Source organism: Plasmodium vivax, chromosome 5, assembly GCF_000002415.2.
Source record: "Plasmodium vivax chromosome 5, whole genome shotgun sequence".
NCBI classification, from domain to species: Eukaryota; Apicomplexa; class Aconoidasida; order Haemosporida; family Plasmodiidae; genus Plasmodium; species Plasmodium vivax.
Genome location: NC_009910.1, coordinates 809543 through 828661, shown reverse-complemented (window position 1 = coordinate 828661; position 19119 = coordinate 809543). Strand labels below are relative to the sequence as shown.

General features: G+C 43.0%; 6 protein-coding genes across 6 annotated transcripts; 4 read left to right on the top strand and 2 right to left on the bottom strand.

Moving 5' to 3' along the window:
• Positions 1 to 2249: 2249 nt before the first annotated feature.
• On the top strand, positions 2250 to 3555 carry PVX_089785 (RAD protein (Pv-fam-e); the record flags this gene model as incomplete). Its single annotated transcript, XM_001614997.1, has 2 exons — positions 2250 to 2811; positions 2929 to 3555. The coding sequence occupies exons 1-2, from the start codon at positions 2746 to 2748 to the stop codon at positions 3553 to 3555; spliced, it is 693 nt and encodes a 230-aa protein (XP_001615047.1). The 5' UTR covers positions 2250 to 2745.
• A 5290-nt stretch (positions 3556 to 8845) lies between these two features.
• PVX_089780 (hypothetical protein) lies at positions 8846 to 9420 on the bottom strand. Its single transcript, XM_001614996.1, has one exon. It carries the CDS (start codon positions 9330 to 9332, stop codon positions 9009 to 9011), a length of 324 nt encoding a protein of 107 aa, XP_001615046.1. The 5' UTR covers positions 9333 to 9420; the 3' UTR covers positions 8846 to 9008.
• Positions 8949 to 10098, top strand: PVX_089775 (RAD protein (Pv-fam-e); the record flags this gene model as incomplete). The annotated part of the gene is made up of 2 exons (XM_001614995.1): positions 8949 to 9248; positions 9445 to 10098. The coding sequence occupies 2 exons, from the start codon at positions 8949 to 8951 to the stop codon at positions 10096 to 10098; spliced, it is 954 nt and encodes a 317-aa protein (XP_001615045.1).
• Positions 10099 to 10447: 349 nt separating this feature from the next.
• Positions 10448 to 11819, bottom strand: PVX_089770 (hypothetical protein). The gene is made up of 2 exons (XM_001614994.1): positions 11749 to 11819; positions 10448 to 11561 (listed from the first exon to the last, which is right to left on the bottom strand). The coding sequence occupies exon 2, from the start codon at positions 11161 to 11163 to the stop codon at positions 10591 to 10593; it is 573 nt and encodes a 190-aa protein (XP_001615044.1). The 5' UTR covers positions 11164 to 11561; positions 11749 to 11819; the 3' UTR covers positions 10448 to 10590.
• A 134-nt stretch (positions 11820 to 11953) lies between these two features.
• Positions 11954 to 14229, top strand: PVX_089765 (RAD protein (Pv-fam-e); the record flags this gene model as incomplete). The annotated part of the gene is made up of 3 exons (XM_001614993.1): positions 11954 to 12132; positions 12227 to 14114; positions 14191 to 14229. 2 exons carry the CDS (start codon positions 11954 to 11956, stop codon positions 13428 to 13430), a joined length of 1383 nt encoding a protein of 460 aa, XP_001615043.1. The 3' UTR covers positions 13431 to 14114; positions 14191 to 14229.
• Positions 14230 to 17853: 3624 nt separating this feature from the next.
• On the top strand, positions 17854 to 18847 carry PVX_089760 (hypothetical protein; the record flags this gene model as incomplete). The annotated part of the gene is made up of 1 exon (XM_001614992.1): positions 17854 to 18847. A coding segment is annotated over one exon (502 nt), but the record flags the coding sequence as incomplete, so codon positions are not given.
• Positions 18848 to 19119: the final 272 nt, after the last annotated feature.

Genomic DNA, 19119 nt, shown 5'->3' with positions numbered 1-19119 from the left:
GCCTATAACTACTGCCCACATGCCACCATGAAACACAGTGAATTGGCGCGTTAATTAGACGAACGAAATAGTAAAATAAACGTGCCCTCGTGGGAAAAGCAAAGCGAAAGTTCCTCTACAACGTGCAAGCAGCAAAGTGGTAGATGCAAGAAAATTTATTCCGCAGTGCGGTAGAAGAGTACCCTGCGTCTTGCTCCCCACCACAGGGGTGTCGTATAAGATATACCCACGCTTTTATTTGTGCTTCAAAAGTTTTGCATCATTACTTGGGCGTATATTTTTTTTTTTGTTAACTTATTTCCAGTGTCAGAAGCGTTTCACTCTTTTTTGTTACAATTCAGTTCGTTATTAGTTGTCCTTTTTTTTTTTTTTTTTTTTTTTTTTTTGTTGTAATTTGTTGCGTTTGTAATAAATCCAATGCGTACGGTTTATATCGCCGATAGAAGAGGCCACTTTTTGATTTTCCATAAATGCAGAATTGAGCCAATTAATGCAGTTTATTTTGTAAAATAAGAAAACTTTGTCTCAATTTTGAAAAACAAAAATGAGAAAAAAAAGTTACCCACATGTGCCGCCTGCATTGCGTATACATTAGTTCCATTTGGGGTAGAATCTTTTTAAATTTGAAACTTGTAACTTATAACTTGTAACTTATAACTTGTAACTTATAACTTGTAACTTATAACTTGTAACTTATAACTTGTAACTTTTTTTTTTTGTTATAAGCATATCCGTGCCAGTTAAATATACTCAATAAGGATAGAATCAAGTACCTCCATCGGAACGCGGCAATAACTCCGCGCCAGCATGCAGGTCAATTTACGAAGAGCAAACTTGCTGTTTTGTTAAGGAGGCTGTTATCCATTTGGGAAAATGTAAAATCATCTACAAATGAGCAACTCCTATGTGGAATTGTTACTTCTTTGTGCTCTCCATTTGTGGAGACGAATTATATAAAGCGGGGAGTCAATATCTTTGCACGTGGGGAAAAGGTCTTTTCTCAGCCGCATCACCTGCATTCCTTGTAGGGTCAAAGTGCGTGAGATTTATGTGCAAATGGCATCTTATAAAGAAAAATATAAATATTAACAGCTCCAAGTGGGAAAAAATTAATATAAAAAAAAAGAAAGAACAGTGTGAAAAATAATTTGCTCATCAGTGCAGCTATGCGACTCAGCTGTTTGTCTCGTATGTTGGGACCAAATTGAGAATTGCAATGTGGCAATAGTGGAAATGTTGCAGTGCGACTCATGCAGAGAGTACAGTTCAGCCGTATTGGTGGCGCACCAGTGTTTTTTTTTTTTTTATCACCTTTTTCGCTTATATTTAATCATCCAAATGGTGTTTTTTTTTTTTTTTTAATTTTCCCTTTTTCAAAGTTGGTAAATTCATCTTTATGGCATGCTACAATGAACGCGCTCACATGACATGCTATGTGGTTAATCTTACAACCACGGTTGCCACATGCTTTTTTTTTACACAAAAATTGAAATGTGAAATATATATTTTTTTCTAAAATGTAGCTAAAAAAATAAAGTAAAATTATTTCTACTTTTGTGCATGACTTCTCCTGATCAGTTGGCCAGTTTTATTTTACTTTTGCATTACAACGTAGTAACTATTTTTTCTTTTTTTTTATCATTCAGTAATTTTATTCTCTGCACAAATATATCAGCATATGTGAAGTTTATGCCAGTTGCGCCCTTCCAACTGATGTGATGGTACACTTAGATGAACATGCCTATGCGCATTAAAATATGAGCAGCTTATGGAGGCCACTACATTTTTCATTAAAATGAATGAACCTGCGAGGTGACCTACTTAACCTGCTAATATATCCACATCTTCTGCAAAACTAACACATTGTAAATGATTTTTTTTTTTATCGCGAAAAATAATTAAATTGAGCAATCAGTTTTAGCTTTTTTGCTAACATATACCCATTTGCTTAAGTACGTATAAAAAAATATAGAAAAATGATAAACGCCGAACATTCTTAGATGAACAAATTATTAACATCATATTACTGATAAGTAATAAAATAATTATATAAAATACGAAATAACAACATCCCCGTGAATAATACCGCCAAAAAACGCTTAAAAAAAATATACGCTTTATTTTGATGCACTCCTGCCGTGCAGTTATATGGCAACAGCCCCCTTCCCAGTACGAAGATAAAATAATCAATTTAAGGAAGCAATAGAAAAAAAATGAAAAATCCAATTTGCATTGTTTATTCGGCTTCCTTCTCTATTTTGATTAAAAAGGTTTTTTTTTTTTTTTTTGGTAAAATTAAAACTGTAAATTGTTGATCAGCTTTTTATTAGCAGATAATTTTGGCTATTCGTATTAATAATTTTTATGAGTGTACCATTAAGAACGTTTCTTTTGGGGGGACTTGTTCTGGCTGTCTTTTATTGGTAAAAAACGCAGTTGTGATGATTAACATTTTGGCTAGTTCGTTTTGTTTTTTTTTAGAAGCTGCTTATTTAATCATTTTATCTATAAAATATTCGATTTTTTTTTTTTTATAACAGTTTTAATATATTTTACTTTATTTTATTTTCTCTGTAATATAAAACGAGCAACTCCTTTGTACGCAGCATAAACACTTATTGCTTTTTTAAAACATACTCCTAATTGAAACAGTTTTCCCTTTAAATATAAAAAGGTTTTAAATCAAAAAAACTGAGTCGAATTTATTATCTCACTTATATATCTTCAATATTAAAAATAAAAAACATGAAAATGTTTAACACCCCCAAAACTGTATTTTGTTTCTTTGCCCTCTTAAACGTTTTGGTGTTGGTAAGAAGAAACAAAGTCATCTGATGAGAAAGAAAATAGAATATTTGTTCGCCTCAAAAAAAAGCAACTAATTAAATTGTGCAATTCTTTTTTGTCACTTTGGTTAACCCTTTGCAGAATAATGTCTCCCTTTCGAATGACCATGCCCTTTCATCACCAGCTGTGAGAGCCTTCCCAAGACACTTATCCGAAGCGATAAATGATTACTATAATAATCATTCATCATATAATCATAATGGTATACGCGGTTGTCCTATATTTTTGACAGAGCATATTTTCAAAAAACATTCAGATAATGCCGCGATATTATCGGAATTAAGAATGAAAGAGAATCTGATTTATGAAAAATTTAGCAATGGTCGAGTGAGCAATAGAGATATGGTTTCTCTGCTTGATGCATTTAACAAATTATATGTCACGGAGAAAGCAATAATGATGAAGAGATTATCAAACACGCTCAATGATTTATCAACAAAATATAAAATTCCAGCGAAGGAGACAGGAGAGTTGTTGAGAGAATGCAAGCAAAGCATTGAGTCTGAACATAATGCAAAAATTGACTCTTATAAAAAACGCCATGATTCATTTGTATCGTCGAGCAATGCAAAAGCTTCTTCTTTCATGGGCTTCTATAAGAAATACGTTGTAACATTGCATAATGCATTAAAACGTAGTGAAAAAAAATGGTATAAAATTTTTGCCGAGAGAGCGAATAGATATGGAGCGGCTGCCCCCAAACAATAGGCATAGTTTACCTACCAAGGGCAAATAGAAAAAAACTGTTAATATGAATTATCATATATATGAAATTGCTAAAAAAGGAACGAATAAATATTTTTAATTGAAAGAAAGAGGTACCAACTTATGGTGTAAATGTGGGAAAATAAAAAAACTCCAAAGAGAATAATAAAAAAGAAAAAAAAAAAAAAGATCCCATATTATCCTCAGTAAAAAAGAGTGGTTGTATCTAACACTTCCTGTTTGTTATCTTTTACATGTGAAGAATCATCCGTGTTTAAATTTCTTTTACTGAAATGAAGTATACCCACTTTTAGAGTTCAGCCATAGATAGGAATGTCACCCTATAAGGCCTTTTCATTTTTTTTGTACACTTTTTTTTGTATACCTTTTTTTTGTACACCATTTTTTCGCGAACCGAGCGACATTGCTTTGTTTCACGTTATGTTTGCTATTCGCATGTCCCGTTTTTGTTATTAACACCGCCATATATTTAATATATAAGCCCCTTTACCGATTTGACTAAACTTCTTTTTTCCGTTTGAAGAAAGCGCAAATTTGACATAAGAAAACGATTCGTTTGCTAAGCTAAAAAAAGGAGTTCTTCACTTTTAGTGTAAAATAAAAGTAAAAGAGAGGGTTCCTAATTTTTTTGCTTCTCATGGGATGGATAAATTGGCACACTTCTTTATTTTGCATAAGTCAGCAGTATGCACTTTTTCGACATTCTATCGCTGATAATTTCTGCGCATTAGGGTTAAGAGTGCAAATTCCCCAGACGAAAAATGTTCACATCTGTGCAATATGTGTATTTAGGGGGAGATCTTCATATAGGGAAAAAAACAAATTGAAGGTTTAGAATATATGCCTCTTCGGGGATGCACCGTTCCCTTCCACGTTGCAATAATGAGGGTAAAATGTTGAAGCTTGTGACTCTTCGAAATGGCAAGTATGCAATTTGTTGGGCTATTCTATATGCACCGTTTTGTGCAGCTAAGAGGACACCATTTTGTGTTCTATACAATCATAACGAGTATGATAGGGTATTATTTATTTTTTTTTTTTTTTTATGTAATTGGATTTGCCTTTAAATATTCACACATGCAATGAGGAGATGATAAATATATGCTGTGCCTGTTCTCCAAGGGAAAATATCAATATGGTTAATTTTCACTCTGACCTTTGGGGCGTTTCTCCTTTTTATTTTGTTAGCATATGTAGCAAGTGCGCTAATGTAATATCACCGTATATTCTTACGCGCTAGCAAATGATGAGTAGGGAGAAATACCCTTCTGTGGAAAATTCTTCCCCTGTTAAAAAGGATACACTCACGTGCGCAAAAGTGTGAGCAATATTTTTATGCACATCTAGAAAGTGTCATTATTTGGAAAGAGTAAAAGGGGAAATATGGGATTGGGCGACTCGACGACTCGACGACTCGATGATTTGACGACTCGACGACTCGATGACTCGATGATTTGACGACTCGACGACTCGACGACTCGATGATTTGACGACTCGGCGAATCGACCACTCGACCGCTCCTTTAACATTCTTGCTAAGCTTAATATTGTAAAAATTAAAGTAATAAATAAAACTGCTCTTCCTCTTGGATATCTGAGTTGATATATTTCCCCATCCTTTTTTTTGTTAAATGTGAGACTGCTTCTACATTTTTTTTTTTTTTTTTTGCATGTATGAGCGACCATGCAAACATATTATCACTCGTGTAGTAAATGCTAATCATAATAAGTTACCTACCTGCAGATTGTTGGTAAAACCGTATGTTAGCTTATTGGCTAATTTAGCCACACGTGTGTTTTATCACCCTTTGGAAGCAAATACATTCGCTTGCAACAAAACGCACAGAAAAAAAAAAAAAAAAAAACATAACAAATCGATTAACATATACAAAATGGGTATTTTATTTTTATGCTGACAAACGAATTAGCTGAAATATCCTTCAATTGATTTAGCGGTTATCAAGCGTTGCAAAAAGTTTTCCTTTTTAAGTTATCATTATAGCGCGGTTATAACGTGTATCTGTACCTTGCCTATCCGCTCATTAGCTTACATTGCCACTGCTGCAGAAGGGAGGAGCAAAATTAACGACTGTTCAAATAAGTACGAAAAATGATTACGCACATGTGCAGATCGTTTGGTTTACTCTTCTTCTCCTTCCTCTTCTGCTTCTCCTCCTTCTTCTCCTTCCTCTCCACTTGCACGCAGGGAGCAAACGTGAAGAGCTTCCGTTGTGCTAATTCGAACTACTCATTTATGGCTCTTTCGCAATAGAAAACACATTGGCTACTTTTCCAGCAGGGTTAACCCTCCATTTGGCGTTGTTAAAAAGTTAAAATTGCGTCCATCTGTGTGTGAGCAGCTCTAGCTATGCGCACTTGTGCTGATCCGTTCATCGAACAGTGTTATAATGTGGATGCGCTTTATTTTTTTCTACTCCGCAAGTTACTTTTAGAATCATTTTAGCATCCCGCTTTATTTAATTTATTTTACCCTCTTGATATCGTTGAAGGAGAGAAGCTTACACCCTCTGGTGCAGTATATCCCCCCGAAACACACTTTTTATTAACACGTAAAATAATACATCTAACCTTTGCTGACAGGATTGGAAGTACCATTTTCTCATTTTGTTTTAAAGCATATTCAAATAAATGTACGCCTCCATTTCGATAGAACTTTCCATAAATAGAAGCCACAAGCTGTTCAACAAATCGACGGGAGCATTTCCACTGCTTACATATTGGGGGTAGTCCCACTTGCAATGAATAACTCTTTACTTGACATGAAATAGCCCCCTTTTGACGATATGAATTGGTGCAAAACGGTTAATCTTGCCTCTATAAATGGGCATGCTTTCTTTTGCATAATTTAACTACGTTCCTTTTTTATAGAGCACCATTGAAATGCCGAATGGGTGTAAATTCATCAAAGAAGAGTGGCAACCTTTCCGGAAGAACAAAAAAATGTGCAACGGAAATAGTATGATCGAAGGCGTAATGTGAAGAGGGAGGCGAAAGAGCTATTCACACACATATGGACGGTTAAAATTGAAATAATTTGAAATATCCTGCTGATTAGGTTGAGCGTTGGGTGCGTGACTCTTTGGCGGCAGTCTTTCCCTGTCAAGCGTACGAACGTGTTGATAGATAACCGCTTTAGCTCATGTTTATTTTTTTGGTTAATCCTTTTACTAAACAGTTTTCTCTCCCAAAATGTTCCATTATTTTTTGGCCCAACGGTGTGCTAATCCCATTGGGTACCCCCTCCTCAAGTTCGCAGCACGGGCTCTTTGGGTTAAGAAGAGACGACCAATTTGGTGCTTTTACTTTGAACATGCTGGGGGGGTAGCGGCAAAGTTGGGGCAGACTTAGGGAAAACGGCTTACGCTCCACTTGCGCGAACCCACTCTATCGCCAAGTGGACACCTCTTCCTAGTGAACACGCCGCAGCTGCCACCCCCTTCCTGCTGACACAATCCCAAGCAACGAAAAAAACACGTCCCATGAAAGGAGAACTGCACAACTGCTCCCTGATGCCCATGGCTTTACTAGAACATATCGACGTCCTCCTCTTTTTTGCGAAACGGCATTATGCAAACTTAGGACCGTTCGCTCCCAATGGCACAGCTGTGCTAACGGGATACGCAAATGAGAATGCTCCAATAAAAGGGTAACCCACATGGAGACACAACCTGAGAGAGCATGTGCATTCACCATAGTGATGCACTTTTTTCTTTCTTTCCAAAGCTTCAATTTTTTAAAAATAAGCTTATGCTTGTACATTTGGGAAAGAAGTCCACCTCCCCCCATCTATTCCTTTCCTTACGCAGCTGCACAACCTCACAGGAATAATCTCATAAGTATACACCTCAGAGGAGTCATTTAAAATGCGAACAGGGGGAAGCGATCACGGGGCCAGCGGTTACGGGGGGAAGGAGGGACTTCTTTCCAACACCTTACATTTTGACAAACGCATCATCTTTTTTGAGCGTCCCTTACCATGCGGCGTGCTTAGCGCGTCCGCCCTGTCACGCGTGGAAGTTTAGATGACCGCACAGTGCAGCTGTGGGCGTGCCTACATCGGTATGCACCCATTTAAACGAGGGGTTTCCTTCTTTTTTAACTTCTTTTTTACCATCACGATGTAGTAAAAAAGGGAGGAAAACTTCTTTACCTGTTCTTTTTTTGGTTCGTTTTTCCCCAATCAGGGCATCCCCCTCCCTTCCCCTTTATTTTTGGGTCCGGCACTTGGTAGCATCCTTTTGAGGGGCCTCCAAAATGTATGAGCACAATGGGGAGAAATGGATGAGGGGGTTATTATCCCGCTTAGCCATGAACTGGTTTCTCCCTCCCATGATGCATGTCGAAGAAGGTCCCATTTTTGTCACTACCCGGCCGATACGAATGTTCTTTTGGGTATTCTCCCCCCAAGGGTAGCCGCTGCTCACATCCCCAGGCAATTTAACGCAAACTGGAACGTTAGGTACATTTGAGGGGGGCTCAAATGAGCTGTACTGTGAAATCCATTTACTTTACCATTGCCACAAAACGGCGCATTAGCAAAAATGATTAGCAAAAAAAAGAAGAGGCACAAATGGGGAGGAAGCGAAAAATATGCAGCGAATTCGTACCTTAACGGGGATCCCCTTTTTGCGAAAAAAATTTCCAGAAAATCGAACTTTTGCGAAATGTTTTATTTTAAAAAAAAAGTCATTTTACGCGACTACACTGCGTGAGAGGCGCATAATGCTGCATTAGAGGCCCATCGGGTAAAATGCGGAATAATATAATTATTTGTTTACATGCGAAAGTTGGGAGAAATCATAGCTACGTGGTGGGGAAAAAAAAAAATAAAAAAATAAAATAATAATAAAAAAAAATAAAAAATTTAAAAAATAATAATAAAAGGAACATTCAAATGGAATTACAAGGCATCTGCGCTACTTCCCCTTTTAAAATTACCATTTTAGCGGACCTTGCAAATATTTTAATAGCAAAAAAGTATGGCATAAGGGCGTGATATGCTGGCAATATGGCAATGTGGCTATATGGCTATATGCTGCCCCACCTTTTATCCGCTCCCACCGCATGTGCTCCACATGTAAAATTAAGCAATAATTGGGAATCGAAAAGGGTCAATTTGAGTTCCCTTGCTTGCAGTGGGGGCTAGTTGCATTGCTCGCTCGCGCAGACACTTGCGACGAATTGTTCTTTTGCCTATTTTCCAATTTTCTTTCCAGTGCTTTTTTATTTTATTTTATTATTTTTTTTTTTTTCCTTTCCATTTTACATACCACGCGTATTGTTTTAGCAAATTTTATCCCCCGCGGGAAGAGTAAACTAGTCGCTAGCCCCTTTGTATGCCCTAAAAATGTACGTATGTACCTAAGTACTTATGTATATGTATGCATTTTATTTTTTGGTGCTTCATTAAGGCAATTATATTTTTTTAAACTCATTCGGGTAGCCATTTATTTGTTGAAAGTCCGCCTCAGTTTGATTCGCCGCGTGATAAACGCTTCGTTTGCTTCGCTTGCCTCGTTTGCCTCTCCCCCGCTTCATTTGCTTTGTTTGCTTCCCCCCGCTCCATTTGGGCCGTCCCAAGTGGCTACAAACAGAATGTTGGATATCCCCCGAGTCGTGTTCTCTCTGTTCGCCCTGTTGCACGTTTTGGTATTGGTGAGGGCACGCGCCCCGCGGAGGCATTAAAAAGGAAAAGAAAAAGAAAAGGAAAAATAAAAAAGAAAAGAAAAAGAAATACATAGAAGCAGAAATACGTAGCCATCGAAATGCCGAAAGACTCTTTGCTCTCCCCCCAAAATTGCCTTCTTTTTTTTTTCCTTTTTGCCCCATCTGTGCGACATCCCGCCTGCAGACTAATGCCAACCTTTCGAGCGACACTTGTTGGCCAGCGCCAGCTGTAAGTGCGGCCCCGAGACAGATGGCCGAAATGAAGTTTAACCCAAATGAGTCCGCCAACCCACCAAGGGACGTACATATGGATAGCGAAGAAGATCTATACACCGATGCTAAAGCCCCCTCCTCCACAGAGAAGAGCACAGCTGCTTCGTCCGATGATGAGCAAGTAGATATCTCTGAAATGCTAAAACCGCATACATTGTTAGTGCCCAAAAAAGATATGGAAGAACTGCTTCTGCATTTTAAAATGGTTCAAAAGTCATGCCACAACAATCTGCTGGACCGATTGTTAGACAAGCTTGAGGAGCTAGCTTCCAAGTGTGGGATGTCTCAGGAGGAAAAATTAAAATTATGGACCAAGTGCCAGGAAGAAATCAACAAGGAATTTCAAGAAATAAAACACTTTTACGATAAGCACTGTGCGTCCAAACTGAACTTCTCCGTTGTGACGATGCATTCCTTTTCTGAATGCCTAAACAGGTACGTCACTCTAAGTGCAGACGCGATTGTGGCAAATGAGAAGAAGTGGAACTGCATCTTTTCCCAGGCGGCAGAGGGCTGCAAGGGGGGGGCCGACATCCCGCAGAGTAGCGAGCAGGTGAGCACCTAATGGGTGCATCGTGTGGGCAGATGGGAAGACTTAAGTGGAGACCACAACTGACCACAACTGACCAGAAATTTCCCCCTCCCTTTGCGCCCACCATGTGCCGAGCCAACTCCCAAAAGGGAAACCTTTTCGTCTGTGCAATCGCAGCTGAGCTGTCAAAATGGAAGAGCAAAAAAAAAATGCAAGCCCGTTTGGTGTTCCCCTAGATTGGTAATATTGGTTTCTTTATTCGCTTCTTTGTGCATTTGTTTGTTCATTTGTTCATTTGTTTATTTATTTGTTTATTTGTTTATTTATTCACTTCTTTGCTTATTTGTTTATTTATTTTTATTTTAATTTTATTTTTTTTGTTCCGCTTCAGTAATGTGCGTCGCGGGTTGGGGCACACCCCAGCCGGCACGCGCGTTACATTTTCTGGCCTTCCTTTTTTCGTGCGTCCCAACTGTGTCATTTGAGTGTAGCTAGCTTTTTTTTTTTTTTTAAAACAAAAGAATCTCACATTTGAATGGTAATTGATAAACCCGAGGGGGGGTCCCTCCTCAAGGGGATTAAACTCCGATTGGGACACTCTCCCCAACTAGGGGAGTTCGCAGCTTTGGAGTTAAGCGCCCATGGGGTGTGAGTCGTATCCACGACAAACGAAGAACGTGAAGGTGTTAACGCGTCGCAACAGTTTGATGATAGCGTGTAGAGCGCTTCACGAAGAGCGAATGTGTAGGTTAGGGGAGCCGCCTCGCAGAAGCCGTCGCAGAAGCCGTCGCAGAAGCCGCCTCGTAGCCGCCTCACAAACGCAACGAAACCCGATTTGGGATGAGAGCCTTTCCCCTTGAAACTCTTTACGAACGACGATGGCGCGGCTTCCATAAAGGGGTGTGGCTCGGGAAAGGAGCGAGCACAACATATAAATATGCATATAAATATACATATACATATATATGTATATTTGCTAACACTCGTGCATACGTTTTTTTTGCCGCCCTGGCCGCGCGTTCGCCACCTTTGGCGAAAGGACCTACTATATACTATATAATACCCCCTTCCGCATGCGTGCGGGGGGAGGCAACTCATTTAACCCAGCCCCTTTAAAAAAAAAAAAAACTGCCAAGTGGGCGTTCACTTTGGAATGAGTGACCCTCTCTCCCGTTATGCAGTTACTGCTTTATTGCATCCTCCTATTTTTTCTGAAACGATTCCTCTGTAGCGAGCCTACAATACTGCGCAATATGCATGGAGAGGAGACCCCATTTTTGCCGCTACGCTACGCTATCACCTGTGCAGGCAAAATGAATAAAAATGTAGCAATCAATCTAATGGCGCCTCCAACACGCAGAGATTTGTATGTATAGTAGATAGATATCCTACGGTTTGGCTAGCTGTAGCCCGGCAAGTTCTTCTTCCATCCTGTGGCTGTATTTTATGCCTACAGTGGAGTGAGGAGGACAGCTTTCGCTGCCTTTCGTTCGTTGCTATGTTAAAAAAAAAAAAAAAAAAAAGAAAAGAAAGGAAGAAGCATTTCTGTATGTTCTTATCTGCTCATTTTTGTATTTTAAACTGTTTATAATTTTTTTTTTTTTCTATTTAAAAAATAAATCTAATTTTTAAATGATTTTCTTTTTTATTTGAATTACTAAGCTTCAAATAATTTTTCTTCACCTGTCATACCGCGCAAATTTATAGCGTTTTTTTTTAACCTTTGGATTTTCAATTTTTTTTTCTTTTTTTTTTACCGCCCAAAAATAATAATAATACCAAGTGGATATTTTTTTTGTAAATCACATAAACGAACATAAGCTGTGTTAGCTTTTAATATATTGCCCCCACCCCTGTTAGACTTCCACCGCAAGTGAGCTTGACGAAGATGTTGACCGCGCCCCGAGTAGTCTTCTCTGTGTTCACCCTGATGAATATTGTGCTGATGGTGAGGCGAAAAAAAAAAGAGAAAAAAATTAGCAAAAAAAAGAGAATAATTAGCAAAAAAGAGTCACCTTCAACTGACGCAGAAAAAAGGACAAACAAACCCCTCTTCTTCACCACACAGTGCAAGTAGACCAACTCTCCAAACACATCACTCCTTTTTTTTTTTCCCCCTTTGGTGATTTTCTTCGCAGAATGGCGACCTCCCAAACGGAAGTGCATTATCCCTAGGAGGTGCAGGCCAGAAGGGCCCGAGGCAATTATCCCAATTCACTTCTGACTCAGATGGTCACTCCACCTCAAGTGAGCTGAACAAGAAGAAGAGCAACAACGGCAAATGTGCTGGCAGCGATTGTAGCGACTGCAGTGATGGCAGCGACTGCGGCGATTGCGGCGACTGTGGCAATTGCAGCGAATGCAGAGAGTGCAGCGAAGGCAGCGAAGGGGAACAAGGTGAATCCCCAGATGGGGCAGCTTCCTGCTCAGTAAAAAAAGAACAACAGAAGAAGACGCAGAGGGATGATGAAGATTATGATGATGATGAGGAGGAGGAGGAGGATGACGAAGAAGAAGATGATGATGAAAGTAATGAAGAAGAGAGTCATGAAGATGATGAGGAGGAAGAAGAAGACGGAGGGTTAGACATATCAGGTATACTAAAAGAACATATGTTTGTTGTGCCGAAAGAAAAAGTAGAGCTTCTATTGGATGAGTGCAATCGCATACAGAAATCCGATTATGAAAGAGCGCTGGATAATTTATTCGGGGAATTACATGACTTCTCTATCCAGTGTGGGTTACTAAAGGAGGAGAAAATAGCCTTATGGAATGAATGTCTTGAAGATATAGCCAAAGATTTAAAAGATATTGACGATTATTATGATGAAATTTATGATTTTAATATGAATGCAGAAACTGTGGTGACTGTTTCTTTTGTTTACTCTTTAACTAATTTTCTGAACCTGTGGACCACTACCATAGAAGGGATCGAGAAGAAGTGGTGCGCCCTTTTTGCCGAGAGGGCTTTGGATTATAAGGATGCCCTTCGAGAGGCTAAACTGCGCAAGGCGGCCACGGCGGAGCCTGACTCCCAGGAGGGAGCAGCGGGTTCTTCCGCCTCGGGTGCAGCGAGTACCACCTCGGGTGCAGCGGGTACCACCTCGGGTGCAGCGGGTACCACCTCGGGTGCGGCGAGTGCCACCTCAGGTGCGGCGAGTGCCACCTCAGGTGCAGCGGGTACCACCTCGGGTGCGGCGAGTGCCACCTCAGGTGCGGCGAGTGCCACCTCAGGTGCGGCGAGTGCCACCTCAAGTGCTGCGGCAGCGGCGCCAGCCCAAGAGGAAGGAAAGGACTCCCAGGAGGGGGACAAGGCCGATTCCCAGGAGGAGGGGGCCGATTCCAACGAGACGAAAGAACAATAAACAGGTGAGCAGCTGCCCAGAAAAAGTTAGAGGCCGCCCAACCAGATGTAGATCAATTGGTTTGAAAGCTTACACCCGACATCGCGCCCCACTCAGTGAAGTGCTGGCACGAGTGCGCTGGATGTTCGCCCTCACAGGAGAAGCCGCTCTTCCGTTCGAGCGGACGAAGCTGAGATGTTAAAATTGAGCAGAAGAAGTGGGCGAAATGCGCCAAGTGGGCCACATTTTGCCGCCGCTTGCGAAGGAACGAACTGCCCCACACTTTTGAAAAAAAAACAACAAAATGGACTTTCCGCAGATTCGAAAATGTGCGCTGTTTCCAGCACCACAACGCCGCATCGTGCATATGGGTATCTTCACGCCAATGTGCCGCTCCGTCCCCCTCTGGAAAATGTCCCCGCGGCTGAAATAACTCTTTTCCCGTGCATCCCCGTAGTGTCACTGTTTTTATGTTTGTCTTTTTTTTATTTTTTGTGCCTTTCATCATGCCGTGATACATGTTGAGGGGGGACCCGCCCTCACTGATTTACTCCGCCGATTAGAGACTAATTTTTTGGGCTCCCCCAAAAGGGCAGTCGCAGTTAAGGCCATTTTCCGGACTGATTTTCGCAAATGGAGAGCGGCGTTCGCAAATGGAGCGCGGCGTTCGCAAATGGAGAGCGGCGTTCGCAAATGGAGCGCGGCGTTCGCAAATGGAGAGCGGCGTTCGCAAATGGAGCGCGGCGTTCGCAAATGGAGCGCGGCGTTCGCAAATGGAGAGCGGCATTCGCCAAGTGGAACCTGATTTTTCAAAATGGAACCGATTTTTTCAAAATAGAACCAATTTTTCCCTTAAACGTTTGAGCAGCGTCAACCACCCTGCTGGTCGTGCCTCCCTGGTACTACCCCCCTCTGGCCCAACCGCATGCCCCCTTCTGTAAAAGGGAAAGGGGCAAATCTTTGCGCGCAATTTTTTTCAACAAAATTGGTGCGTATAAGTTAGGAACGTAAGATGACTTCCAACCGTTTCCTCCATTTCGCCTCATGTTTGCCGCTTCTCGTTGACTGTTTTCTCTTCATTAGAGGAGGGACGACACTTGAGTGAGGGCACATAAAAGGTAGTCCGTCTCCGTTGTAACTCCCCCCCCTACATGCACACCCCTCTCCCCTTGTGCATATCTCCCCCCACCAGTTTTGCTTCCCAATTTTTTCAAATCAGATAAGCGGTATAAAGATGCCCTTTTATTTTGGGGCGCCGCTCCGAACAAATGACGCGTATGGGCTAAATGGGCCACTCAACTTGAAGGGCAAAAATGGGGGTGTCTCCCATTTGGGCGTTAATTTGTCTCCTCACTCCTCTTAACAGCGTCGGTGATGTTCCTCCTCCCACTTGGAAACCAGCAATTTAAATTAAAAACACCCGTTGGGCCCGTTTTGTTCTGCATGTGTGTAAAAATGAGCCTCACATGAACAGCCCAAATGGGCATACAAAATGGTGTGTAATGTTAGTCCAGTTGAACGGGGCGCCAAAGAAGGGTCATCTTAGCGAGGGCACGTTTCCCCCCGAAAGGTTAGGGAAAAGAGCAGCAAGTGGGTTTACCTCGTGGGGTTACCGCGTGGGGTTACCGCGTGGGGTTACCGCGTGGGGGAATACCGCTCCTTTTTTTATCCCGAGCGAACGGAAGGTTAACCTGTCTGCCCTTCACTATGCGACGCGTTGGGGACCACCTCTTTCGGGGCGCAGAAAAATGCAAAACGGTGCACAGAATGAACATTTTTGCCTCAACTGTGTGGGAGGTAAAAACGGATGGACTGTGGAACGTACTCAAAGGGGAAGTTATAGGAGTGCCCTACTGAGAGGAACACACCACATGGTTGCAGGGAACGCGACTTCTCACTTCAGTAGGTTAAACTGTAAGTGAACGAGTTCCCTCGATAGGCTCTCCTCCCCTGTTAGCTGTCTCCCATTCGTCTTCACTTCTTTGCCAGGTCAGGCCAATTCTTTTCATCCTGCCAAGTGGTCATCACTCCAAAGGGGGAAACTTCCGTCGATTTGCTAAGCGGTAGGTATGTCGGGGTCCCTTTCTTATATGCTTCTCCGTGTGCATATATTTTTAAGTGCCCCCCTCTCCCGTTGTAATTTCCCCCTAGTGTGACTCCGTAAAAGTAGCAGCTAATCGAATTGTTGAGCGCTGAAGGGGAGGCTGCCAAACGTTGCGCGCCTCTCCGTGTGTTCCTCTCCAAGTGGTAAAAAAAAAATGTAGAAATTGACCAACCGATGTGGCAAGCATGTTGCCCTCCTAATTGAGATGCCTATTGGGGGGCGTAAATCGGTTCACCTTTGCGCGGGGGTGTGGATTTTTTTTTTTTTTTTTTTCCGCCTCTACGCATGGCGGCACATTCTTAAGGGAAAGTCAAACCTACGCGAAAGTGCTAAGCAGCTTATCGAAGTGACCTTTTAAAAGAAAGCAAAAGAGCAGACAGAACCGCTCCGCCATGACGATGCACAAATGGGGAAATTTAAAAGGTTGTTCAGGCACACGCGCCAAGAGAAGCAGCAACACAGGTTCCTCATTTCGGTGGATTGTGTCGAATTAAAAAATGATAGCAACATCCAAGTGGCATATGAGTTGGAGAGAAACTCCAGAGTGATAACTTCGAGGGAACAGGCACAGCTACGGAATGGCCGAGCACATTTTAAAAACCCACTCGTTGTGGACCTTACCCTATACTGTAAAAAAAACAAACAGTTTGGGAAAAAAACGTACTCTTTCGTCTTTTACGAAATAAGTCGAAATGAAGCAGTCGTGGTGGGAAAGACTCAAATTGATTTCAGTCAGTTTGTCCCCACCTCGAGGGAGCTGTGCAACGTTGCATTTGTCTGCTACGCCTCCTTGGCCATTTTAAAGGGCTCACTCAACTGCGGAACTGCTCACCTGACGGTACGTTGCGGCACCATGGGGGGAGGGGCACACGACATCACTGCGGAGTTGGTAGAAATTGGGGAGCAGTTTCACCCCACTCGCAGTTGTTCGCTGCCGCAAAGTGGTCGAACGAACGGGGATAGCGAAGATGATAGTGATGGAGGTGTCAGTGGGAGCATGGATGAGAGCATCCTCTCCAGCGAAGAAACGAACGGGGGTAACACGTGGGCGGACAGCAGCACCAACTCAGAGGAGGCACACAACTGGAGTGGCAACGGCCATAAGTATGATCGCCCCGTTTGCTCGCGCGATAACACCATTGCTGCCTTAAAACGGTCCATAAATAGTTCGCTACAAAAGTTGGCTCGCCTGAACGGCCCCCGCTGGGCCCACTGCGCCCACGGGGCCGGCGAGACAGCAGCGACGAATGCGACTGACGCGACTGTGCAGGTGAAACCGTCGAGGGGGGCCCCAGGGACACACACAAGTGGGGAAAAAAAGGCCACCCTGAGTGGAACCCCCCCCCGCAGAGGGAAAAACAAAAAAGATGCCAATCACCCCACATTGGAAGTACAGTCTGTCATCCGAAATATGGAGAAGGCAATAAAAAACGGAGAAGTGATACGAAGCATGAACAGGTCCCTTTTTCAACAAAGCGGTGAGGAAGGGGTGACTGAGGGAGGGAACACACAAAGGAGTACACAGGTGGAGACGCGGCGATACGACGCGGTTAGCAAACTGAAGGAACGTCCCAACGGGAACGGAGTCAACTCTACGGGGGGGGAAGCGGAATGCCGTTCGAGAGCAGAACAAAATGGCCAAAGTAGCCACCCCAGTAATTACAACATGGGCTTCGTCACGGAGAAAAAAAACTGCCAAGATGGGGGGCTAAGCAAGACGAACTGGTCACTTGGGAGCAATCTAGCGCATCTCTCTGGGGAACGAGATAACCACTTTGAACCCTCCATGGTGGCACTTCGCCAATTACTCCTCATCAGGGAGCAATCGGCACACGAATGGGATGGGTACCACCATGTGGGAAGTTACGCCACACCGTTGCGTCCTCCACACGATGGCTGTACCGTTTCGCGAACAAGGGAAGAGGTCTACACAAAGGGGCTCCCCTGCTGGGGGGGGAGAAACTGCAATAACGCGGCACTAAACGGGGTGCACGCATCTGACCACATAAGCACACACTTCGCAAGTAGGCAGTTACCTATCGGAGCGCCCACCAATGGGGAATGCCCCCACTCGTACGCCATGCGAGAAGATGAAAATTTTCTCCTCCGCTCGGTAAATGGGAGAGGCCTCAAAGGGGGTGAAATGGAGAACCTTCTTACCCCCCTCGGTGGGGGCTTCTCCCAAGCGGTAGATCACACCTGGAGGGGAGTCACAAAAGAAGGCATACACACAAGAGGTACCAATCTTGGCGGCGATTTCGCACTGAATGTAGTACCCAATCGATTACAAGGGGAACAATTCGCATCTCAACATGGCTACCTCTTTAAAAAAAACCTAAGTGAAGAAGGGGCAACACCACCACATGGTGATCACCCAGATGTGCACAGCAACGAAAGGACAAATGCTCATTCGAAAATTAAAAAAATCTCAAGTGAGGAAAATAAAAGTATAAACGAGTTGGTCACGATTCGCAAGTTGGTGGAGGAAATGCAAAATGTGCAGCTCGTTATTAAAGAATTAGCCGGTACATCGGTCGGTGGAGGTCACAGAGGGGGGGCGAGCAACCATGGGGATCCAAACGCCACTGAAGAGGCACACTCCGAAGGGAAAAACACCACTCCCCTTTGTGCTCCCTCCCCCCACGGGGAGCCAAACAAAGAGAGCGCAACGCATGATGGGAATGCCTCAGTTCATTGCTTATCCCGGGGCGACGCGGAGAAGTACGAAGAAAAAATTGCCAACCTTGTGCAGGAACTGATGAACACTAAACTGCTCTTGGCGCAGAGTGAAACAAAGCGGGAGGAGGAGATTAACGAGATGAAGCGGCGGTGCGGCAGTTAACTACGCGTACTTTCGCAGGTGCAGAAGTGACTTATCAGTGGGTGAAGCAGCACAGGTGTAAGCGGAGGCGTGTTCAGGCGATGCCCCTCCGAGCTGCGCGCACAACAGGGAAAGAAAATGTGCCCACCTACCCCCTTAAGCACTTCCCCATCTGTGCAACACACAAACGAGTTCGCGCTATGTGGAAAGGCACGCCTGTCGTAGCTCCAGCGTGTGGAACATCACTTTGCGAAATTGGGAAGCGACAAATGGGTAAAGACGAAGAAGCGGGAAAAGGGGAAAAAAAAAAAAAAATTCACATGAGCATAACTCCCAGTGCATATGTATCCTCTGCGTCACATAAAAGGGTTAAAAAGGATATGTACATAAGTATAATTTGAACGGCGCGGAGGGGTATGCATCGCGGCAGTTTGCTGCTCTCCTGGAGGTGTTCCTCCGGCCAAGTGGTCAACGAAGTAGGGAATGGGGAAGCACTTTTCCTCAGTGCTGCCCAGATGGTACAACACAACTATGCATCCATTTTTGCAAATGCTCTCCCGCGTTCGCCATTTTCTGTAATGAGTCCCCCCTCCACCCAGATGGTTTCCCCCTGTTGCCCACAAGGGTAAAGCGGTATGTGTGCCAAGTGGGCACTTCGTATGCATGTGCGCATTCTGCAAAACGTGTTAAGTTAACGTGGTTTTTTTTTTATATTTTTTTTTTTCGCCTACAATAAAGGCCTCCACTTTGAACGCAGCGTGGGTTGAGGAACACGCATACGTACG

Excerpts from the sequence above, each read along its gene's own strand:
- PVX_089780 (XM_001614996.1), bottom strand. The coding sequence starts at position 9,332 with ATGTATTTCTTTTTCTTTTCTTTTTTATTTTTCCTTTTCTTTTTCTTT.
- PVX_089770 (XM_001614994.1), bottom strand. The coding sequence starts at position 11,163 with ATGAGTTGCCTCCCCCCGCACGCATGCGGAAGGGGGTATTATATAGTA.